Here is a 25505-nt window from a genome sequence, read left to right on the forward strand (position 1 = left end):
TTTAAAAATATCTATATATTTATTACTTTACAAATAAACGTTATATTTCCTTGGAAATACATTGGTAGCCATAAGAACCCCCCCCCCCCCCCCCCCCCCAATGGTGATCGACTATCAAGGATCGCTATGGGGCGCAATCGGGCGTAGTAGGCTTGTACACAATCGCCCAACCTTCTCACACACACACACACACACACACACACACACACACACACACACACACTCTCTCTCTGTGTGGTTACAGTAGGCTAACGTATGTCAATGGTTTTAGGAACAGCAGTAACATCAGGCAGGATTTAGGCTACCAACTGCCTAGCCAGTTGTAGCTCAATCTTGGGTGCAATGATCATGTTCCCACACTGACTGACTGTATGGAGGCTTGTTGACTTAATGTTACGTTAGACTACATGATACACTAGTAAAGTAATAAAATATATACCTGTCGGCTATATTAGCCACGACTTACCGTTCTTTGTGCAGCTTCAAATGTCGAACAAAGTTGGAAGTTGTTGCGCCTCCGTCTGTCATTTACTTCCCGCATATTGTGCAAGTTGCAATCCGTTTTTTGTTGATACAATGTCGTCTTCATATCCGAAAATAATAATTTTGGGTATCATCTTTCCAAGGGCTCCGTCTGAATTCACCCGCCGACGTTCCTCTGCACTGCCACACGCAACTTTTTCTCAGCTGCCACAATTTGATTGGCTGCTGTCCGATTCAAACTGTAATCCGTTAAATGAAGAGTTGATGCGCTGCACACTTTTTTAATAGCATCATTTTTAATATTTGTGCTTGGGGAGGGTATCAGGTCAGTTTGGGGAGGGTATCAGGTCAGTTTGGGGAGGGTATCAGGTCAGTTTGGGGAGGGTATCAGGTCAGTTTGGGGAGGGTATCAGGTCAGTTTGGGGAGGGTATCAGGTCAGTTTGGGGAGGGTATCAGGTCAGTTTGAGTCATAAGGCTCAAGGTCAAGTCACGAGTCATTGGAGTTAAAGTCAAAGTCGAGTTGCAAGTCATCATATTTGTGACTCGAGTCCATACGTCTGGTAGATAGTAATACATGTTCACAAAGAAAAGATTAAGAGTCGCTGTTTTTTATTGACCCCTTTTCCCCATTTGACAGGTTGTGTAATAGTTGAATGAATGAACTTGACTCTACTACGTAGGTGTCCTGGATCTATGAGCCGAAGGAGGGCGAGCGGCTCAACATCGCCGTGTACCACCCTAACTTTGGGGCAAGTTACCCCACATCGCCCCTGAAGGGGCGGGTCCGCTTCACGACGGTACCCCCCTCCCTCAACAACCCCTCCATCCAGATCTCAGACGTCAAGATGACTGACGAGGGGAAATACATCTGTGAATACGCCACCTACCCCAGCGGCAATGAACAGGGTGTCACCTCCCTCGTCATGCTAGGTAGGACCATATGTGTGTGTCTTTCTTTTGGATGTGTGTGTGTTCTCGGTTTCTCTAGTGTGTGTGTGTCCATGTTCTATTATGTATCTGTGAGTGCTCTTGTGCCTCCCTCTACCCCCATCCCATCCGACCTCTACCCCATCCCATCCGACCTCTACCCCATCCCATCCGACCTCTACCCCCATCCCATCCGACCTCTACCCCATCCCATCCGACCTCTACCCCCATCCCATCCGACCTCTACCCCCATCCCATCCGACCTCTACCCCCATCCCATCCGACCTCTACCCCCATCCCATCCGACCTCTACCCCATCCCATCCGACCTCTACCCCATCCCATCCGACCTCTACCCCCATCCCATCCGACCTCTACCCCCATCCCATCCGACCTCTACCCCCATCCCATCCGACCTCTACCCCATCCCATCCGACCTCTACCCCCATCCCATCCGACCTCTACCCCCATCCCATCCGACCTCTACCCCCATCCCATCCGACCTCTACCCCCATCCTATCCGACCTCTACCCCCATCCCATCCGACCTCTACCCCCATCCCATCCGACCTCTACCCCCATCCCATCTGACCTCTACCCCCATCCCATCTGACCTCTACCCCCATCCCATCTGACCTCTACCCCCATCCCATCCGACCTCTACCCCCATCCCATCCGACCTCTACCCCCATCCCATCTGACCTCTACCCTACAGGTTAAAATCCTGTCTATGCAGCTTAATTGCTATTATAAGTGGTATTGTCAGATCAATTGTGTTTCTGTTAATGGGTTAGAACCATTGCTCTAACCTGGACGCAGCTCTCCCCTCTCTCCCCTCGGGCGTTTATTGATCCGGCTGCTTGTCATGCTTGGTGTCAGCTCTTGTCCTGATTGCTCTATTCACATTCAACAGCCATGGGGAGAGAGAGAGAAGGGGGGGGGAAACAAACAGATAGTCTGTCTTGTTTTCGCCGGTCTAGTCGTTTATCAATATTGGTATTCATTAATTATTATTCCCTCCATCCCTTCATCAGCCAAACCCAGGAACGCTGCCTCCGGGGTAACAGTGATAGCCTCCACTGTCACCGCGGGAGCCCAGCCAGTTGTCGTGGCCCGCTGTGAGTCGACCGACGGTCGCCCTGCTGCCCAGATCGCATGGGTGACGGCTGTCAACGGCAATGCTACCTCCGCCTCTACGGCGGGCGCTGACAACACCGTGACGATAACTAGCCAGTACATGCTGGTTCCCACAGCAGCAGACAACGGCAAAGACATCAGCTGTTTGGTGTCCCATAGGACCCAGGCCAAGCCTGAGAGCTTCCTGATGAAACTGGCCGTCGAGTGTAAGGCCACTGCACACACGTATCACACACACACATACACACACACACACACACACACACACACACTCATGCAGACCGTATTGTCAGACCTTCTTTAATGTTGCATATGCATCCAAATACAATTATTTTCTGTGTGTAGGAAGTCCCACTAATTAACCTCTCTCTCTCAGACCCCCCACAGGTGACCATCGTGGGCTATGATAATAACTGGTACGTGGGTCGGACCAACGTGGCTCTGACCTGTCAGGCTACTGCCAACCCCATCCCTACCACCATCACATGGAAAACGTGAGTGTCTGTCCGTCGGCCTGTCTCTTTGTCAGTCTGTGTATCGGTCTCTCTCCTTCTTTAATTATCAGTCTATCCACAGGCCACTATAAACCACAGATAGTATTATGATAATAAGGATCAACTCGACAGCCACTGGCCTCTTATCTTGATGATGGAGAGATGAAGTGTAACTTTCCATAGTGGAGTTTAACCCCAGTAGAAACAACAAGCCTGCAGTGGCCTGACTGCCTCCTCCATAATCACTTACCTGTATTAAGTCTTTATAGGTATGAAAAGGTGAAAGTTGAAAGTAGGGAGATCTGGGCCATGTTCCAATACTGATGTTTTCCACCCTCTCCTCCTCTCCCTCTACCCCCAGTATGTCCGGTCAGATGCCAGACACAGTGCAGGTAAAAGAAAACGTTCTGACCGTGCTGAAGGTGGACGAGCAGGCCAACACAACCTTCGTCTGCGAGGTCAACAACCGCCTGGGCACCGGCAAGGACCAGGTCACTGTTATGGTCAGAGGTGAGTCCACACACACCTGAAATGACTGTAATCATACACATGTGCATGCTATGCTACAAACACACCTGGACACACACCTGAAAACACACTTACCACACACACACACACACAGAGGGTGTGGCGATGCTTGTCTGTAGTCAGGGAGAGAAGCATGCTCTGTTCCTGGGGTTAGTGGTTGGGGGGCAGTTTACTGGGCCTCTTCCTCCGTTAGGGTTTTCCATCTATCCATCCTCTACCCTTTGAAACTTTATCACCCATCCCTCCTTGTTTGCATGCAATCCTCTCATTCTGTTCATATCTATGGATCCTAGCTGTGATGTTTGAGCTCTACTCGTCTGTTCATCTACTGGTAGAATGGATTGCATCATCATCAGAGACCGTTTCAGGTCTCCACACACTGGCAGGGTTTGTTTGAGGGTACGGTTTGCGTTGGACTGAACTCAACCTTGCTATCTCCTTGTTGTGTACTGTGACTAGACAACCACTACACCACTTGAAAGAGCTGTTCGGTCGACCGCGCCGTTTAAATAAATATCCCTCCATCCCTCTACAGATTTAGCTCCCCCTCCACGAGTTCCACCTTGCTCTCTCTCTCTCTCTTATAAAAAATACATCTGCCCCCCTGATCTGCACTTTACCTGAAGTTGTTTTGTGCTGACGCGGGGGAATGCAGGACAAATGGAGAAAAAGTGCAATTCACTGGTGAATGTGTTTTAAAAGGCACCTCCCTCCCTCGCTCCGTCCCTCCCTCGCTCCGTCCCTCCCTCGCTCCGTCCCTCCCTCGCTCCGTCCCTCCCTCGCTCCGTCCCTCCCTCGCTCCGTCCCTCCCTCGCTCCGTCCCTCCCTCGCTCCGTCCCTCCCTCGCTCCGTCCCTCCCTCGCTCTGTCCCTCCCTCGCTCCGTCCCTCCCTCGCTCCGTCCCTCCCTCGCTCCGTCCCTCCCTCGCTCCGTCCCTCCCTCGCTCCGTCCCTCCCTCGCTCCGTCCCTCCCTCGCTCCGTCCCTCCCTCGCTCCGTCCCTCCCTCGCTCCGTCCCTCCCTCGCTCCGTCCCTCCCTCGCTCCGTCCCTCCCTCGCTCCGTCCCTCGCCTCTCTATGCTACTAATGTGTTCTCTCTGATGGGCCACTAGCATCTCTCTGGAACATAACGGACGTCCCCATGCAGGCCCACAGGGTATTACAGGGCTGGCTATGGGTAAAGGGCTGGCTATGGGTAAAGGGCTGGCTATGGGTAAAGGGCTGGCTATGGGTACAGGGCTGGCTATGGGTACAGGGCTGGCTATGGGTACAGGGCTGGGTATGGGTACAGGGCTGGGTATGGGTACAGGGCTGGGTATGGGTACAGGGTAGGTGGCTGGGGGGAGGGAGGGAGGTAGAGAGGATAAAAAGGGGTGATTGAACGAGTGAGATGGAGGGGAAGGGTTGGTAGAGGGTGTCTGCTTTTAGAGTAAAGAGGGGGGTGAGAGGGGAACAGGATGCTGCCATTTAAAACCCCTATGGGAATCTATGGCACTGCTTCTTCTCTACCACTATCACCCCCTCCATTTTCTCTCTCGCTCTCTCTGATTTAGTGTGTGTGAGAGAGCGAGCAGGCTGGCGGTGCTGTGAGTATGTAGTGTTGTAGTCTCACTCTATCCTTTCTGAGCCGATCAGTCGGCCTCTGCTGCTTCAGCGCCTGGCTGCTTCTCCTTCTTAACTCCCTCTCTTCTGTCCTCCCCCTCATCATCCTGTCTCCTATAAACTCTGCTGTCCTTTCCTGTCTCCCAGAATGATTTCCTGTCCTCCCTCTCTCTCCTCTTTGGTCCATCACCCCTAAATTCTTTCCCTCTTAACTCCCTCTGTCCTCTTCCTCCCTCCCCCTTCATCTAGTCCTTGTACTCTCCTGCTACAGGGAAAGGGGGATGCCTAGTCAGTTGTACAACTGAATGAATTCAACTGAAATGTGAATTCCACATTTAACCCAACCCCTCTGAAGAGAAGTGCAGGGGGCTGCCTTAATCGACATCCACGTCATTGGGGAGCAGTGGGTTAACTGCCTTGCTCAGGGGCAGAACGACCTACTCCCTCGCTTCCCTTGTCCTGTCCAGTCATCTCCTTCCTCTCTTCTTTTCTCCTGTCATTCCCCCTCAGTGAGAAAGACAGTAAAAAGGGGGATGAATGAACTGAGTGCAGGCCCACACAGAGAAAGACTGAGACGGAGAGAGAGGTAGTGTGAATACAGATGGAGTGCTAATGCAGTGGAGCTGTGTCCAACCAGGGCTGACAGGGGCCGTGGCTGTGAAATGGCCAGCGTCTGGACCAGGCTGGAGCAGGCTCCTGTCCTGCTGCTGCGCCTGTCCTGTCCCCAGTTGTGTGACAACTGACGCAGAGAGCCCTGCACAGAGTTACGAGCTGACCTGGGACCTGTCTCTCTTGTCTGTCTGTGTCCCTGCCCCTGGTCCGATCCTCTATAACTGGCCTCTATCAGGCTCCTACAACACTGTACTGATCTGTGCTCAGTGGAGAGACATGCCGTTAGCCCTCTCTGAGACCCCCTCTCTTCTCTCTGTCTTTCTCAAATACCAGCTCACAGCACTGAGCCAGTCTCCCTTTCCCCTCTATCAATTCAATTCAATTCAATTCAAGGGGCTTTATTGGCATGGGAAACATGTGTTAACATTATCTCCCTCTCACCCCGTCTCTCACTCTTCCTCTGTCCACTCTCCCCCCTCTCTCTCTCATCCCATTCTCTCTCTCCCTTCCTTCCTTTCTCTCGCTCTCTCGCTCTCTCTCGCTCTCTCGCTCTCTATCGCTCTCTCTCTCTATCGCTCTCTCTCTCTATCGCTCTCTCTCTCGCTCTCTCTCTCTATCGCGCTCTCTCTCTCTCTCTATCGCGCTCTCTCTCTCTATCGCGCTCTCTCTCTCTCTCTATCGCGCTCTCTCTCTCTCTATCGCGCTCTCTCTCTCTCTATCGCGCTCTCTCTCTCTCTATCTCGCTCTCTCTCTCTCTCTATCGCTCTCTCTCTCTCTCGCTCTCTCTCTCTCTCTATCGCTCTCTCTCTCTCTCTATCGCTCTATCGCTCTCTCTATCGCTCTATCGCTCTCTCTATCGCTCTCTCGCTCTCTCTATCGCTCTCTCGCTCTCTCTATCGCTCTCTCGCTCTCTCTATCGCTCTCTCGCTCTCTCTATCGCTCTCTCTATCGCTCTCTCTATCGCTCTCTCTATCGCTCTCTCTATCGCTCTCTCTATCGCTCTCTCTATCGCTCTCTCTATCGCTCTCTCTATCGCTCTCTCTATCGCTCTCTCTATCGCTCTCTCTATCGCTCTCTATCGCTCTCTCTCTCGCTCTCTATCGCTCTCTCTCTCGCTCTCTATCGCTCTCTATCGCTCTCTCTCTCGCTCTCTATCGCTCTCTCTCTATCGCTCTATCGCTCTCTCTCTCTCTCTCTATCTCTCTCTCTCTCTCTATCGCTCTCTCTCTCTCTCTCTATCGCTCTCTCTCTCTCTATCGCTCTCTCTATCGCTCTCTCTATCGCTCTCTCTATCGCTCTCTCTATCGCTCTCTCTATCGCTCTCTCTATCGCTCTCTCTATCGCTCTCTCTATCGCTCTCTCTATCGCTCTCTCTATCGCTCTCTCTATCGCTCTCTCTATCGCTCTCTCTATCGCTCTCTCTATCGCTCTCTCTATCGCTCTCTCTATCGCTCTCTCTATCGCTCTCTCTATCGCTCTCTCTATCGCTCTCTCTATCGCTCTCTCTATCGCTCTCTCTATCGCTCTCTCTATCGCTCTCTCTATCGCTCTCTATCGCTCTCTCTCTCGCTCTCTATCGCTCTCTCTCTCGCTCTCTATCGCTCTCTCTCTCGCTCTCTATCGCTCTCTCTCTCGCTCTCTATCGCTCTCTCTCTCCGTCTCTATCGCTCTCTCTCTATCGCTCTCTCTCTCTCTATCTCTCTCTCTCTCTCTATCGCTCTCTCTCTCTCTATCGCTCTCTCTCTCTCTCTCTATCGCTCTCTCTCTCTCTATCGCTCTCTCTATCGCTCTCTCTATCGCTCTCTCTATCGCTCTCTCTATCGCTCTCTCTATCGCTCTCTCTATCGCTCTCTCTATCGCTCTTTCTGTCTATCGCTCTCTCTCTCTATTGCTCTCTCTATCGCTCTCTCTCTATCTCTCTCTCTATCGCTCTCTCTCTATCTCTCTCTCTATCGCTGTCTCTCTCTCTCTCTCATCCCCCCCTTACCCTCTCCCTATCGCTGTCTCTCATCTTGTTGAGCTGGTTTCTCCTTCTCTTAAATACCGGCTCTCTTAATCACTGCTTAGCTCCCTTGATCCTGTACTGGATCCTGCTCCGCCACAGTTGGCTAACCCATTTTCTGCCATCACCACTGTCTCCAGACCTGGTCTCTCCAATATTGCCTTGCACTGGTGTCACATCAAAATCCTTCCCCACTCGCTCAGAAGACAAACCTTTTTCTTTTCCGTGTCCCTGCAATGGTATCACGTCAAAACTCTTAACTCTTAATGAGTTAACCTGCATCCTTCATATTTCACATGTGGTGTCAGCCCCCCTTCAGAAGATGCATCTGCTTCCTTCTGTTTCCCTCCCGGTCTGTCACTCTTTGGCCATGCTACAGAGAGGATGAAGTCTGTTCCTCTCCAGCCTCCAGGCCTGACTGTCCTCTGCCATCCCTCCACCCCTCAGTAAGACATGATCAAGACCAGAGATATGTATAAATAGTCTGATCCAGACCTTTCAATAAGTCACATTCAGTACTGCTGCTAACCATCTCTCTCTCTGTGAAGAAACCAGCCCGAAACCAACCAATCAGTCTTCTCCCATGATGTAATGTAATATATGCCCATGCACCATTGTGTGTGTGTGTGTGGTGGGGGGCTGCTGCATGTCTTTGGGAGGCGGGCGGCAGCAGGCATTATTTCCGCACCATCTCTCTCATTATTTGCGGTTACTTGGAGCTTATGGTCGTGCATGACGCAATCTATAAAAAGCATCATTTTCCTCAGCCAGTGGTTTTTGTGCTGGAGCGATGCATAGTGTTGTTTCTGGGGATGTTTCTGTCGTTGGTCCCATGCACCTGTCTTGACATAAATAATTGTGATAGTAACCCTCTAAAAAGCCATTACGAATCTTTTTAATGTACTATGAGGCTAAGCATTTGTTTCTTGGGCTTCAGGAATGTGACTGATCAAAGTGCCTCAGGCCTGAACTGATTGAAAGTATAAGGGGATATCAGTGAACAAATGCCGTTGTCAAGGCTACGACGGCGCCAGTGCAGTGGAGCTTACTCAGGAGTTTAAAAAACGTATGTCGGATCGAGAGCCTAATGCTTCTTAAGTAGGTCTTTATGAGTTTTAGTTTAGAAAACCATCTCTCTGCAGAAGCGACAGTTACAGGGATGGTTATAAACCGCTTGATTTCCGGAGCAAGACGAGGGGAACTGGGCAGAAGGGAGTGGTGCTTCAAATCTAGCAGTTCTGCAACATCTTTAATTGAGGCTCTCGCATTCTCCTTAATTGCCGGACTCAACAGGTTACGGAAAGAGATGAACTGAATAGGACGCTCTGGGACAGGTTGTCTGGATACTGGACAGCCAATAAACAGATGCAAAGAGATTATTATCTTCAGCGGACAACAGTTCTTGAGAGCTCAAACCAAGCAAGCACTTTGTGATTCTATTCATACTGGTGAACCGGCATTTGAGTTGTGTGGTTGCAATTTCAACAGTCCCTTATCGCTGGTATATCTTGACATGCGTCATTCAAGACTAAGTTTAAATTGTGTGCAGCGCAATGGACTGTCTGTGTTGTCAATACTCAGTATAGAAAACAGTCGGGCCTGTAACCTGGACCTACAGGCCGTGGTAAACATTTGCACACAAAAATGCGAGCCGACGCAGCCGCATACTGTAGCTGCTATAGGCCTCTACATAGAAAAAAAGTGAGATTGGCATTAATAGACTGGTCTTACACACAACACCTTTCTATCCAAGCTGGGAGAGAGCCTGAGGAATGGCTCATGTCATGCACGTTCAGGTAGGATATACAGGACAGTTGTGCATCAAAATAATACATCAATTGGTTGCTGATTTAGTATGCTGTTGTATTGAACATGCATTTGACCATCTGCAATGTTTGAATTTCTAACTTTTTAATTACTGATTACATTTATCCAGTAAAGCAATAGGCTACATTCCCTGACACCACAGAAAGCCTATCATGGTTTTGATAGGCAGCTGTATAGACCCTTTCAGCATCGTGGACAGTGATTGGTTGTCTATACTTTGTGAGTGGCTCTCTGGCTGAGGCGTTCGATTATATTTGAGGGAGGGGAGGGGCTGACCTGGCGGGGGTCCAGAGAAACTGTGTTGCGCCAGTCCAGTGAGAGTGAGGGAGATATGAGAGCATTTTTCATTGACAGGATTGTGTACTGCTCTTCCCAAGGCGTTGTGCTCAGTGTGTTTACTGCCTGACTGGGAGAAGCGTCTCCCCTGTGTGTGTGTGTGTGTGTGTGTGTGTGTGTGTGTGTGTGTGTGTGTGTGTGTGTGTGTGTGTGTGTGTGTGTGTGTGTGTGTGTGTGTGTGTGTGTGTGTGTGTGTGTGTGTGTGTGTGTGTGTGTGTGTGTGTGTGTGTTGAGAGATTTCCCACATCCCCATGAGGACAAAAGCTATTTTAAGCTTAGGGGTTAGGGAAAATAGGATGTTGAATGGAAATCCATTTCAGGTCCCCACAAGGATAGTAAAACATATGTTGTGTGTGTGATCATGCTGGTGAGAGCTTGTCCCATGCTGTTTAAAAGGCCAAACACCGTGGGAGAGGAAACTTTCCCTTACAGGAAGCTGTTTAGTGAAACTTTGGGGCACAACACTGCTGTCCTCTGCTAGCGCTCTGCTGTCCTCTGCTAGCGCTCTGCTGTCCTCTGCTAGCGCTCTGCTGTCCTCTGCTAGCGCTCTGCTGTCCTCTGCTAGCGCTCTGCTGTCCTCTGCTAGCGCTCTGCTGTCCGCTACTAGCGCTCTGCTAGCGCTCTGATGTCCTCTACTAGCGCTCTGCCGCCCTCTGCTAGCGCTCTGACGTTCTCTGCTAGCGCTCTGCCGTTCTCTGCTAGCGCTCTGCCGCCCTCTGCTAGCGCTCTGCCGTTCTCTGCTAGCGCTCTGCCGTCTAGCGCCCTCTGCTCTAGCGCCCTCTGCTCTAGCGCCCTCTGCTCTAGCGCCCTCTGCTCTAGCGGCCTCTGCTCTAGCGGCCTCTGCTCTAGCGGCCTCTGCTCTAGCGCCCTCTGCTCTAGCGCTCTAGCGTCCTCTGCTCTAGCGCCCTCTGCTCTAGCGCTCTAGCGTCCTCTGCTCTAGCGTCCTCAGCTCTAGCGCTCTAGCTTCCTCTGCTCTAGCGCCCTCTGCTCTAGAGCTCTACCGTCCTCTGCTCTAGCGCCCTCTGCTCTAGCACTCTAGCGTCCAACGCTCTAGCTCCCTCTGCTCTAGCGCTCTAGCGTCCTCTGCTCTAGTGCTCTACTAGCGCTCTACTGTCCTCTGCTGTATCACCCAGACCAGACACCAACCTTTTTGCCCCGAACCACATATCTAGTACCAGATTAATTAACCAACCTTTAACCATGGGGAAGATTAGAAAATATCAGGGCCTGTATTAATAAAGCGTCTCTTACTGCTGATCAAGGATCAGTTTTGCCTTATAAATCATAATGATATAGATTACATGGACAGGGGGGACTGATCTTAGATCAGCACTCTTACTCTGAGACAGTCTTGATGGATGTGGCACCTGACCCTGTATCAGTGTTTAGGGGACCCCTGTACCTACTCTATCCTTTAGCACCTCTAGGTACTGAGGCTCTAGGTCTTCTGGGTCCACTGGAGACAGAGGTGTAAATGCAGTTCCTGTGTTTTTATTATAGGATGGATTAGAGGACCAAGTCTCACTGTCATGTATCAATGGAAAGGTTTAGCTACTGTGTGGGGGTGGGGTGGGGGGTGGGAGAAAAGGAAGGTGTAGTAGATAGAGGGGAGGAGGATGGGAGAGATGGCTAAGAAGAAAGTAGTAGAGAGTGGTAGCAAATAACTAGCAATTTCGCCAGCTGGTGTGTCTGGAGTCATGAGCCTTTTAATAGGACCAAACTAGGTATGAGGGAAAATGCGCGCCGTCCGGGGCTTATACAACAGAGCTTGGTGTTCAGTAGCTAGGGGAGAGAGAGGGCAGACAGACTGTCCCCTGTTCTGCATTATAGTAGCTTGAAGCAGGAGTTGTCATTCTGCTGTCTCGCTCTGTCAGTCACCACCACCCTGCATCCTACTCCTCTTCTCCTTCATCCCTGGCTGCATCCCTCCATCCATTTATCATCCTCCTGTCCTCCTGCATGGCCTCCACCTGTTCTTGCCCTCTGGACTCCAGAGGATGTCTTTTTGTTTTTGCTCAGTCGTTCTGCTATTTTATGGGTGAGGGGGTTGAGACTAAAGAGAACCCGCACACTGCCCTCACACTGTTTAGGAGGAGATGTCATTGGCACGTTGCCTTGATGTTGCAGAGACCTTGTTGAAATGTTGCTCTGACGTTATTAGGGCGTTTGTGAGGGAATGGGGACAAGAGCAGCTCAGAGGGAGAGTAGGAAATGCCAGTGACGTTAAACACTGCTGTTAAAGCCTCGGCACCCTCACTCCCACATGCAAGAACACATCACATGGAATACAGTGCAGACTACTGACATCATCCAACCCCTCTTCTTCTCGCCCTCCCTCCTCCCTCTTGTCCTCTTTCTTTATTTTCCCTCCATCTGCTTTCTTTTTCAATCTGCTTTCCTCCACCGGTCTCATCCTCTTCTTCTCTCCTCTCCCTTCCCTCCCTCCTTCCTACAGAACCCTCTGTGGTCCCCTCCAACACGGCTGTGGTGGCAGGTGCTGTAATTGGCTCCCTTCTGGCCCTCCTCCTCGTCGCCGCCCTTATTGCCGTCCTGGTCACCCGGAGCCGCCGGCAACAGCAGGGTTACCGTGGCAACCCAAACCACAGCTCCTACGACATAAAGTCGCGTCTCTTCGGCGCCGGCAAGAAGGGGAGCAAGAACGGGACTGGTGCTGGCGCCGGGGGCAACGGGGCGGGCGGCAACAACAACAGCCCCATCTACGTCTACAAGGAGGGCTCCGCCCATGATGGCCTGTCTGGCAAGGCCAATCAACACGTGCCACTGCATCTGGGGGGGCGTGGTGAGGGGGGGGTTGCCACGGCGCCCACAGCACAGGACATCCTGCTGAGTGGCGAGCTGGACGAGGCAGAGCGAAGGAAGTTTGACCAGCTGGAGGACGACGAGGAGAGTTACGACCACTTTGGAGGGGGTGGGCCCATCCTGCAGCTCCGCCCACCACATGACCAGGACGGAATCATGAGCGGTTACCTTGACGACGACATGGAGTCTCAGCGCGACGGGTCGGTCATCTCACGGACAGCCGTGTACGTGTAGAGAGAACGGGCAGAGGAAGAGGAGGAGGAGGAAGGAAAGCGGGATGGAAGAATGAAAATGTCCTCCTTCTAAAGGAGTTGGTGGTGTTGGGTACTCCTCTGTTGGATCATTTGAAATATATTAACAACGACCACAAATGCAGCCCATAGAGAGAGCAAGATGAAGTGGCTGAGGGAGGGAATGTACAAAAACAAGATGAACTGAGTGGTGGCTGAGGGAGGGAATGTACAGAAACAAGATGAACTGAGTGAAGTGGCTGAGGGAGGGAATGTACAGAAACAAGATGAACTGAATGAAGTGGCTGAGGGAGGGAATGTACAGAAACAAGATGAACTGAAGTGGCTGAGGGAGGGAATGTACAGAAACAAGATGGAGGACTGGTGCATTGATAAAACAAGTATTTTTCTCTGGTCCCAATATGAAAAGTGGATCACTTGATGTCTATCTACCAAAACAATGAAAGAAATCCTGAAACTATCTTTTTCACATCGCTGCTCTGTTGTCTGTTGTGTTCCTCATTTATTTAGTTTAGGGACCTTGGAGATTGAAGCCTCCAGAGAGACACATTGTAGTAGGTACTTGTGGGTAAAATGGCATCTCCGTGCAGCCGTTCCCTCGCTAGCTAGAGAAACTCCTCACTAAAATATTCACTCTTATCTCCACTAAATGCACAGTAGCAATGTAAGGGGTGTCACGATGGTATCTGCTCCCTGCTATTCTCGTCTCTCTCCTGTGAGACAACGTTTGTTCCGGCTACAGTAGCCTTGTTTCTGCTGTATGTGACAGTACTGGGGGAGGGAACGGGAAGTTTGGCAGGGGAAGTGGTCGATGTAGTTGTCGTTAAGTAAAATGTCAAACTCTCTTGTGTCTGTATGTTGCAGTAGTCCTCCTCTTTCTACCTCATTTTCTCTCAGCTATTGTGCCATCAACTGGAAGTATGTGCAGAATTTAGTTTGGGACATTCTGAAATGATAAACAACTTACTGAAGGAGGGGTAGTCATCTAGATGAAGAGTGCATGAAAGGGGGATTGATAGAGGGATAGGAGGGAGGGAATGGATAGAGGGAACGGTACAGCTGTTCTCATCTCCGGAGAGACGGGGAGAGAGGGATTAGGATGAATTGAGAGAGGGAGAAAAAGAAAAGGCTCAAACAGCAGGGCTGTTCTCCCTCTCCTCTGTTTGATCCCTCTCTTCTTGTGGTGTTCCTGACACGAAGAGTTTGATTGCTAATGAGCCGTGAAGTCACTGCTCATCTTAGCCCACACACACCAAATTACCGCCGCTTAGATGGTATGACGTGGACATTTTCTCTCCCTCCTCGCTCTCCTCCGTTCTCCCTCTCCTCCGTTCTCCCTCCTTACCCTGTCTCTTACCTCTGTCTTTCTCCATCATCTCTCTCCTTGTCTCCCTCAGTCTCTCCTCCCCCAGTCTTTCTCCATCACCTCTCTCTACCCTGTGTGTGTGTGTGTGATTTACACAGGGCTGTGTGGAGGTCAAGGACACAGGGAGAGCAGAGGGACTATTGCATGGCTCCCTCCCTACGTGTCAAACACCCCACTTACTGTACTGTATCCCCTTCCTCCTGCCAGACCTGACTCAGACAGCCATGGCCCTGCTCACTGTACATCTCGGCTTTTCCTATTATCCCATTGTATATGTTGCTCTGTCAATCTATACAATCACAAGGTATATAGAAATCCAAATATATGATGGCATATTTGCATCTGTAGCCAATTAAGATATAAATTAAGTCAAATGAATTGATTGATTCTGTGCATACACAGGGGGTGTATGACCTATTATAGGACCTATATTGACTAGCAGAGGTCTGGGTATAATCCTTCATGATTCAGACAGACTGGAGTCTGATAGTTTAGTGACTAATTTGTCTTTCTAACAAGACAGTCGAGGGCTGTTCAAGCCAATATCACCATGTACAACTATTATACATCACTAGAGGCAAACAGATGACCACTGGAAGGCTATGACCAGCTTTCTTCCTGAAGAGCCTTAGTTTCCTACCCTCAATACCCCAGATCTGAATCCGCCCCTTAACAACTCCTAGCTCATGACTCCCCTGTGATTCATCGTGTTTCCTGGTTAATCAGTGGGGTTTCCTTGGCCGCCCTCACCAGGTGAGGCACCTGATTGGCCCGTTAAGCCTGGGTCTGTTTCTGGGTCACAGCCAGCCAGAGGTCATGGGGTCAAACGATGTGCGTTTTACCGCTGAGGACGTGGAGGGTGCCTGTGGGACGCACCTCTAATAGGGCCCTTTAACTTTAACCCATAGGGTTCACAGAGAAACACACATATTACACACACTCTGGTGAGAGCGACGTGTAGTAGTGTTCCAGGATGACGTTAACTCTTGTGGTGGAGGTTGACCTTGGTGTGGGGGACAGAAAGGAACGGAGAGGGGGGAGACAGAGAGGAAGGGATAGATACTGACCCACTGTGCGACTCGCCTAACCATCAGCACTTGATAACACGATAGCCTAAGTCTGTCAATAGCATTATGGCCTCAGTATAGGCCAAAACTCTGACTTACATACACATTATAGATATAGTACACTTGCCTAGAGCAGGGTTCTACAGTGCAACCATTTTACTCACATATGCGCCTAAATATTTTGCTGTGCGACATTTCGTTTTTATTTAGGAGCCCCAGTGTGCTGAGAACAGTTTTTAATTCTAGCTTTATTACCTCAAATATTTTTCACTGTGTTCCTAAATTTCTTTGTGTGCACCTACATTTTTCAACTTAGCCACACGTGCTCCTAAACAAGGTCGGCGTAAAGGCCTGTAGTGAACTACTTATCATGACCACTAACAAACACGTATCTCCCATCTTTGCACTTGTGTGTAACACCAAAACAGGATATGCCCACTAGTTATATTTGTATGAAGGTGATAAAGTGTGTCTTTGGAGAAATATTGATAATGTCCTTCTGTTTGTAATGTGAAGAGGGAGGGAGGGAGGGAGGGAAGGGAGAAAGTTGTATGTATTTTTTGGTGTGAGGTATCTGTATAGTATATATGTATGGATCTTTATTTTTCTTGTCGAACTCCTGTGGAAAAAATGTGGATATTTATACGTGTAAATAACTTCTGTATAGAGTCGGTGTTGTCGTGTGGAACTCACTTCCTGGTTTGGCCATGGTCAAAGTTCCATCGGAGCCAATAATACTGTACTCAGAATGTAACTGCTTGAATAGACAACCCTCAATGAAAAGGTGTAGGATGTATATGATGCACATCTTCAGCTATTAAATACTGGTGAATCTAGTTCATCTCAAGAACAATAGTTGATACTTGTAAACTTATGAGTTTTTCAGTAGGCTGATGACTGAAATAACTGGATTGGCAGGTTCACTAAACTCAATCAGCATACTTAAGATACCTGCCCCTTCACCCATAAACACACTCACTATTTATCAGATAGACTAGCTCCCACAGAGTCAGTGCTGTGTGTGGTTTCTGAGTCAGTGCTGTGTGTGGTTTCTGAGTCAGCGCTCTGTGTGTGGTTTCTGAGTCAGGGCTGTGTGTGTGGTTTCTGAGTCAGGGCTGTGTGTGTGGTTTCTGAGTCAGCGCTCTGTGTGTGGTTTCTGAGTCAGCGCTCTGTGTGTGGTTTCTGAGTCAGCGCTCTGTGTGTGGTTTCTGAGTCAGCGCTCTGTGTGTGGTTTCTGAGTCAGCGCTGTGTGTGTGGCTCAGGGGCTTTGGGACATCTGTCAGTGCCACAGGGTGTGTAACCCTAATGTAACCCCCATTTCCTGCCCCCTCTGTCTCTTAGCATAGGGAGTTAGAGGAGACATTACTGTACACTGTCCACTGCAGCCTGATCTCGCTCTCACACACACACACACACACACACACACACACACACACACACACACACACACACAGAAAGAGGGAACTAGTAGGAGAGACACTTTCCCAAACGCACACAAACACTCAGTGATCCCAACTAAGCTCAGTGGTCAGAACTCTGTCAGCACATTCACATACCCTTCTGTTCTCCAGAGACTGGGAGAGAGCCACACACACACTCCTCTTGCCCAATGTCAGGGATTTAAAGGAGAATGTGTTCTAAGAACACTTTCTGAGAATCATCTGTACTGTTGCTCTCTCTCTGTGAGTGCTACGTTTTACAGCTTTCCCAAAATAAAATACCCAATTGGCCAAACTTGACCTCCACTGACTGGTCCCGAAGTAAAATGCTTCTAGAAAATCACTATCCAACTATGTCTTCAGTCTTTTACAACATTTCGTTTTTTTTAAGTAAATGTTTTCTGGGAATGTACTTCTCTTGACCTCCATTTGTACTGCCTGGCACAAAGGTTTTAATATAGAAATGCTTTTAGAGAGTTGATGTAATGTTCCTGACCTGCAGCTAACACAGCTTTAGGTTGTTATTTAGTTGTTGTTGATAATCCACATCGTCCTCCTCTGGCTCTAAACACTGATGACTAATCGAAGCCTTAGCTTCCTTGTCGTCTCGATCGCTCTCCCCTGACGTGTACATAGTATAAATATATAAATACAGTATCTAGCGGAAAGAAAAATAAAGAATTACTAATTTATGGTGTCACGTGTTCTATTTCTCAGTGGCAAGCATGAAGGATTTATTCTCTTCTGTATCAATGCTTAGTCCTTATCTTTTTATCTCTTATTGCAGTGATTTATCAATTATGTTTTTGGAGTGCTTTATTTCTCGATTGCTTTGCTGTGATTACTACGCCAAAACAGGCTTAATGTGCTTTTACTGCACAAAATGGTGCACGGTGCACACTCGAAACAATCTCACCACAAAATGTGCTTTTTATTCACCATTCTATGAACTTGTTTATTTTATTTTTTAAAGAATCATTTTAGAATTTGTCACTATTTGTCATGTCTTTCTATTTTTTGTATAATTTTTTTTCTATTTGGTTGCAATTAAAGTTTTCTTGATTTTTGAAATGATGACCTTGTTGCTGTGCATTATGTACATAGAAGGAATATACATAATAATTGAATGTAGATATCTGGGTATATTTATTATCAATATCCTCTGTTGGCTAGTGTCACATGTTGGCACACCATGGAGGGTGCTGAGTCTTGCTGTTTGTCTCGTTTCGGTTGTGATAAAACTGTTCATTGTCAACAGAGTGCTGATAACATAGGCTATGGGAATCAACATGAAGGTTAGAGGGGGTGAGAGGCCACTGTAGGTGAATTGTGTTAGCTCACGTTTCACTCACACCTAGTGGTTAGAGCGTTGGACTAGTAACCGAAAGGTTGCAAGTTCAAATCCCCGAGCTGACAAGGTACAAATCTGTCGTTCTGCCCTTGAACAGGCAGTTCGCCCACTTCCTTGGCCGTCATTGAAAATAAGAATTTGTTCTTAACTGACTTGCCTAGTTAAATAAAGGTAAAATAAAAAAACTCACACACCCAAGCCCCTCCCCCCGTTTGTTTGTTTGTTTGTTTGATTTGCATATGTCATCTGGTTGGCTGGAGTGACCCCGCTGCTGTGGTAACGGGTAGTTTGGACAAGAGTGGGAGAGTCAAGGAAACATACCGATACTGTGTGTAATGGCTTAGGAATGTGGTGTTGCTTTAGTGTTACTCTGCAGCCAGAGGGAGAGTTTATCAGTTGGGGAATGTGCATGCTGGCTGCAACTAGGTAATTAGACCAGCTCTCAAGGGCTGCATTCTTTGAACCCTCTGACTCAACCAGACTGGTTTGGTCAAAAAAGTGGGAGGTGCTTGCATGCGCCCATCATTTTATCACTAAAACCGTGTGACCTTCACTCCCCACAGTAATACAGTGCAGAGATTAAGTCAAAATGGATTCATTGTGTGAAGGTTTGAATGTTTTTCTGCCCTGTAGTCTCTGCTAGAACCAATTTGGTTCTTTAGGTCCGTATCTTCCGTGTCTTGACTCATTGCCACAGGTCTGTGTGTGTGTCGTCTATGGGGTTTTTCCGCGAATGCTCAAACTATTTATTCAGAGTCCAGACAGCCATCTGGCTCCACTAATTGCTTTGAGTTTGAGGCTGGAACAATGAGAAGACGACACTCACTCTCTTCTCTGGGCTCCTGGCTGAATGCTAAAGACTTCCTTTCACAACAGAACAGAAATGGTGGCATCACCTGAAACACCTGAGAGGGGTACACCCAGACTGTGTTGCGCTCAACAGAAATATTGAATAGTTTAAGAGTAGTGACCCCTTAAACCAAAACCTGGCTGTTAAACCAAAAACCACATCATCTAGATTTGAAGACAAACTGACAGTGCGGGGCCAAGCTCTCAATGTTGTCCAATCCCTGTTCTAACGTAGTGCTGTACCAGTCCAGTGTCAATCCGCTGTAGTTATATTGTAGTGATACCCGGGGCACTGTCATGGTGGCCCTGTTCTGGCTCCCTGTGACGGGAGGATGAGGCAGACATTGTTTTTGTGTCTCTGTCGGACTCGGTTAGGAATAATCGTGTGTGTTTCTGTGTTTGTGCACGGCAGAATGTACTGTAACCGCATATTTGTGTGTTTAGACTCCAGCAAAGTGGGATAGTTTGTTTCTGTGTCTGGTATGATGGCCTGAGGGGGGTGCTGTGTGTGTGAGGAGACCTGTGTGCGTGTGTGTGTGTGAGGAGACCTGTGTGTGTGTGTGTGTGTGTGAGGAGACCTGTGTGTGTGGACATCGGAGTTGGTAGACACATATGTATACATATCTGTGTGTACGCCTGTTTACCCTGCAGCATTCAACGTTTATACTGTCCATGGCTTCTAATTGTCTGAGCTACTGTCCAGTCCATACAGTAGTGTATAGATTAACACACAGCCTTAACACACACTTTAACCTGTTCTAGTCTGCTGATGGATGAATAGAAGCTAGCCTACCGCCTCCTGTCTCCGTTTAACCCCTCACCCTTAGGCTCCAGGCCTGACTCAACGATCCCAGAGTGTGATAGCTGGCCTGATGAGTGAATCACAGTATGATGGGCTGACCCATGGGGGCATCTCTTCAATGACCTATATGAGTAGCCAGCCTGGTTCTGACCTTTTTTAAATGTGAATGGAAACTCCTTTTGGCCTCATCACATGCTTTGTGTAGATTCTGTTTGACTTTCTCCAATCCAGAGCCACAGATTTACGGTGTATTCATTTTTTTTTTTTACTATTTTTCAATTTTTTTTAAATATATATTTTTTAAACCAAATACTATGTATGAGCTGGGTGCTGCACACCAATGACAATATTTGACACATTACAGAGCACTTTTTCCATGTGCTGTATTTGATCTTCTACTCCCTGCTGTTTGTAAAATGATGGCTTCTCTTGGCCTAGCCTGGGTACCTGACTGTCTGCAATATGTCTGCATTCCATACTACTACAACATATTCTTGTCAATGTCAAGTACACTAAAGCAGAACATACTTGAACTCTTGAGATTACTGAGACTACTCTTTAGCATAACAGACACAGGAAATGGTATTGTTCCTCTTTATCAGTAAGTTATAATGTTGACTCTTCTCAGGGTTTTATTAAGCTACATTTTGTACACACACACACACACTCAACCCCTGGTCTGCTGTCGTGGGGATGGGGTGGATGCCCCTGTATCCCCCCGTATCCCCTAGCGTCCCAAGGAGTTTACTCTTCCTGTCCTGATGCTGACCGGGCTGGAGCTGACGGCAGACAGGGAGCAGGGGATTGTGGGTAGCAGGGCTCCCAGGGGTGCTGCATGGTTGGCCCACTGCCACCAGAGCAGTAGGGGTGGGGAGGGGGCATCTGACAGGGTTGAGGTGGAGGGGGGTAGATAGATGAATGTAGATCCAGTTGAATGCATCTTCCACATTACAGTGTGTGTTTGGGAGGAGGACTGTGGAGGAGAAGCGGGGGGAGGGGGGGGGGTTGTTGCAGGGTGATGGGTTTCAGTATAGTGTATGGGGGAGGTGATAGAGGATGTAGGTTTAGGAGTGGGTTGGTTTGGGGTGAGGAGAGGAGAGGAACGGGGGGAGTAGGATTAGACGAGGGGGGGCATGGGGTTAGTGCAGCTGTGTTCGTTTAGATTCTGTGAGATCAGTGTATGTGTGTGTTCTCTCTATATGTCCCACTCAGTGGTGCAGTGACCTCAACCACCACCTGCAAAAACAGACGGCAGCTGCAGATGAGAGGTGTGCGTGCGTGTGTGCGTGCGTGTGTGTGTGTGCGTGCGTGCATCAAGTTCCCATGCTGGGATGTACCTGCAACTAAACCTCTCCCTGAAGCACACAGAATAATAATAATACATTTTCAGGGTCCTGATTAGCTGGCAGCACTGACCTACAGTCAGTCAGTCGGATCTTTATCCATATGAGAATGGTTACCCCTGCTCCGCTCCTAAGAATAGATGTGTTTGGCTCGGGCACTCACCGTCTCAACAGGCTCTCAATCGTGCTCTCACGACAGACAGACCAAGAGAAGAGCAGAAACAAACAGAAATACTCTGGCTCTAGGTTGGTCAGGATAACTCATTTGATATTTTTATTGGACTCTTGTCAGGTCTAGAGTGAATCAACTGGTGTGTTTGTGACGCTGTACATGCAGCTCTCACACACTGGATAGAGATTCTGTGTCATCTCTCTGAGGTAGTCCAGAGTGATTTTATTCAGTGACTGTGTGGTCTCGTCTCTCTGTAGGAGTGAAGTCTATTTCTGTTCTCTTTGTCTGACATCAAATAGAGTCAGGTTGTGGAAAGTACTGTGACTACTTCACACAGCTATGTCTGTGTGTGAGGCAACTTCTCTTGACACTTCTACACACACTCTGTATTATCTCTTCCATTCACCTTTGTCTCTCCATCTAAACACCTCTTTTTCTTCTCTCTATCAGACATCCATCTCCATCACTCTCTCTCGCTCTCTCTCTGCTTACTCTTTTATTCTGTCCCTCCTTTTTTTTACCTTTCTCTCTGTCACTCTCTGTCACTCTCTCATAATAAAGAAGGGAGATGGATAGTGAGAATCTGACATCCCACCTCACTGCTCAGAGACACAGTCTCTCTTCCTCCCCTTATATCTCTCTCCCTGTTTCTCTGATCTGGTTACCACAGGAGACTGACAACCCCCCAATGTTACCTGCAGCCCATCAGATCACAATCTATTCTGTGAGGAAAGGAGTTCCTTCCCCTTTCAACTTATTGAGCTTCTCTGTTGCAAGCCAGACGTTGTCTAGAGGGCAGAACAGAGGGGAGCTGAAGGTATTGAACTGTGTGGTGTATCTACCTGTCTGCTGAGTCTTAGCCTACCTGCTGAGCCCTGCTCTTAACACACTGCAGGGCCACAGTGACAGGTGCACAGTGACAGGGCCACAGTGACAGGTGCACAGTGACAGGGGCACAAATATGGTGCTGTGGGTCGGCTCCATGGAGAGGCCTGATTCATGTCCATGTGCAGAGGAGTGTCTGACACGAGAGCAGTGTGTGTGACATACGAGAGCAATGAGCAGCCTGGGCCTTAGTAACACACACACACACACAGAGCGATATTAGAGCTCATCTTTTACCACCTATGGCTCCTTGGGCGTAGCAGCACTATATTGGTTTAGCTGTACTTTAGTGTGTGTCTGGTCTGGGAGTCTCTAGTCTTCAATCATCTGTAGCCCCATGCCTCTATTCTACAATTTATCTCTATAAGCTTTTCTCCTGTCCTTTATCCTCCATAGGCCCACACCAGGGATGCGGCCAAAATGGCCCTCTATTCCCTATGTAGTGCACTACTTTTGACCAGAGCCCATTTCTGGTCTAAAGTAGTGCACTACATAGCGAATAGGTTGCGAATTTGGGACACAGGCCATGTGATGTACGGACCTGTTCCATTTCTAGATCTGTTTCTGTGCTACATGGTCAGTCTAGTGTCGGAGGTTTTCTCTGCGTGCGTAGCCTATCACGTCTGTGGCCAGGTTGTCTGTGGTCGTTTATCCTGCTTAGGGCCCTCTACACTGCTGCTGTCCCAGTGTGGTAATATGTCTTTTATATCAGTCTCTCTCAGCTCTCCTCTTCCCTAGTTAATCACTGTTCACAGTGTCTGTGGAACAATGCATTAGGTTGCCTTCTGTAGTGTGTGTGAAGTTGGGGTGTGTGTGTGGCTTTGGCACTGCATGGCTACTGGTGTAATGTGATGTACTTTTTGTAGCATGTGTGGTTCACATGATTGTGTGACAATTTATGTGGTTGGAGGATTTTGTATAATGTGTGTGTGTGGCTGCCGTGTTCAGTACTGTGTGTGGGGGTGGGGGGGGGGGGTGCGTGGCTGCTGCGTTCAGTACTATGTGGGGGGGGGGGGGGGGGGGGGTGCGTGGCTGCTGCGTTCAGTACTATGTGGGGGGGGGGGGGGGGGGGTGCGTGGCTGCTGCGTTCAGTACTATGTGGGGGGGGTGCTTGGCTGCTGCGTTCAGTACTGTGTGTGTGTGCTTGGCTGCTGCGTTCAGTACTGTGTGTGTGTGCTTGGCTGCTGCGTTCAGTACTGTGTGTGGGGGGGGGGTGCTTGGCTGCTGCGTTCAGTACTGTGTGTGTGGGGGGGGGGGGTGCTTGGCTGCTGCGTTCAGTACTGTGTGGGGGTGTGTGTGTGCTTGGCTGCTGCGTTCAGTACTGTGTGTGGGGGGTGTGTGTGCGTGATGCTGCGTTCAGTACTGTGTGGAGGGGGGTGCTTGGCTGCTGCGTTCAGTACTGTGTGTGTGTGCTTGGCTGCTGCGTTCAGTACTGTGTGTGGGGGGGGGGGTGCTTGGCTGCTGCGTTCAGTACTGTGTGTGGGGGGGGGGGTGCTTGGCTGCTGCGTTCAGTACTGTGTGTGTGGGGGGGGGGGGGTGCTTGGCTGCTGCGTTCATTACTGTGTGTGTGTGTGTGTGTGTGTGGGGGGGGGGGTGCTTGGCTGCTGCGTTCAGTACTGTGTGTGTGGGGGGGGGGGTGCTTGGCTGCTGCGTTCAGTACTGTGTGTGTGGGGGGGGGGGGTGCGTGGCTGCTGCGTTCAGTACTGTGTGTGGGGGGTGTGTGTGATGCATTCAGTACTGTGTGGGGGGTGTGCGTGATGCTGCGTTCAGTACTGTGTGGGGCGGGGGGGTGTGCTTGGCTGCTGCGTTCAGTACTGTGTGGGGGTGTGTGTGTGCTTGGCTGCTGCGTTCAGTACTATGTGGGGGGGGGGGGGGGGGGGGGGTGCGTGGCTGCTGCGTTCAGTACTATGTGGGGGGGGGGGGGGGGGGGGTGCGTGGCTGCTGCGTTCAGTACTATGTGGGGGGGGTGCTTGGCTGCTGCGTTCAGTACTGTGTGTGTGTGCTTGGCTGCTGCGTTCAGTACTGTGTGTGGGGGGGGGGTGCTTGGCTGCTGCGTTCAGTACTGTGTGTGTGGGGGGGGGGGGTGCTTGGCTGCTGCGTTCATTACTGTGTGTGTGTGTGTGTGTGTGCGTGGCTGCTGCGTTCAGTACTGTGTGGGGGTGTGTGTGTGCTTGGCTGCTGCGTTCAGTACTGTGTGGGGGTGTGTGTGTGCTTGGCTGCTGCGTTCAGTACTGTAGGTGGGGGGGGGGGGGGGTGTGCGTGGCTGCTGCGTTCAGTACTGTGTGGGGGGGGGGGGGGGGGGGTGCGTGGCTGCTGCGTTCAGTACTGTGTGTGTGTGCTTGGCTGCTGCGTTCAGTACTGTGTGTGGGGGGGGGGGGGGTGGGGGGTGCTTGGCTGCTGCGTTCAGTACTGTGTGTGGGGGGGGGGGGGTGCTTGGCTGCTGCGTTCAGTACTGTGTGTGGGGGGGGGGGGTGCTTGGCTGCTGCGTTCAGTACTGTGTGGGGGGGGGGGTGCTTGGCTGCTGCGTTCAGTACTATGTGGGGGGGGGGTGCTTGGCTGCTGCGTTCAGTACTGTGTGGGGGGTGTGTGTGCGTGATGCTGCGTTCAGTACTGTGTGTGTGTGCTTGGCTGCTGCGTTCAGTACTGTGTGTGGGGGGGGGGGTGCTTGGCTGCTGCGTTCAGTACTGTGTGTGGGGGGGGGGGTGCTTGGCTGCTGCGTTCAGTACTGTGTGTGTGTGGGGGGGGGGGGTGCTTGGCTGCTGCGTTCATTACTGTGTGTGTGTGTGTGTGTGTGTGCGTGGCTGCTGCGTTCAGTACTGTGTGTGGGGGGTGTGTGTGCTGCATTCAGTACTGTGGGGGGGGGGGGGGGTGCTTGGCTGCTGCGTTCAGTACTGTGTGTGTGAGGGGGGGTGCGTGGCTGCTGCGTTCAGTACTGTGTGTGGGGGGGGGTGCTTGGCTGCTGCGTTCAGTACTGTGTGTGGGGGGGGGGTGCTTGGCTGCTGCGTTCAGTACTGTGTGTGGGGGGGGGGGTGCTTGGCTGCTGCGTTCAGTACTGTGTGGGGGGGGGGGGGGTGCTTGGCTGCTGCGTTCAGTACTGTGTGGGGGGGGGGGGGTGCTTGGCTGCTGCGTTCAGTACTGTGTGTGGGGGGGGGGGTGCTTGGCTGCTGCGTTCAGTACTGTGTGTGTGTGGGGGGGGGGGGGTGCGTGGCTGCTGCGT

The 25505-nt window shown here is 50.1% G+C and overlaps 1 protein-coding gene across 1 annotated transcript in view; it reads left to right on the forward strand.

The window, feature by feature from the left end:
• Window positions 1-17960, forward strand: part of LOC129837678 (poliovirus receptor-like) — a 69607-nt gene extending 51647 nt beyond the window's left edge. Inside the window, exons 3-7 of the mRNA XM_055904029.1 lie at window positions 1165-1414; window positions 2444-2752; window positions 2923-3040; window positions 3402-3550; window positions 12399-17960. Coding sequence (XP_055760004.1) covers window positions 1165-1414; window positions 2444-2752; window positions 2923-3040; window positions 3402-3550; window positions 12399-12997 — 1425 coding nt within the window. The 3' untranslated portion in view covers window positions 12998-17960. The remainder of the gene's footprint in view (window positions 1-1164; window positions 1415-2443; window positions 2753-2922; window positions 3041-3401; window positions 3551-12398) is intronic.
• Window positions 17961-25505: the final 7545 nt, after the last annotated feature.

This window comes from Salvelinus fontinalis, chromosome 38, assembly GCF_029448725.1.
Source record: "Salvelinus fontinalis isolate EN_2023a chromosome 38, ASM2944872v1, whole genome shotgun sequence".
In the NCBI taxonomy this organism is placed as follows: Eukaryota; Metazoa; Chordata; class Actinopteri; order Salmoniformes; family Salmonidae; genus Salvelinus; species Salvelinus fontinalis.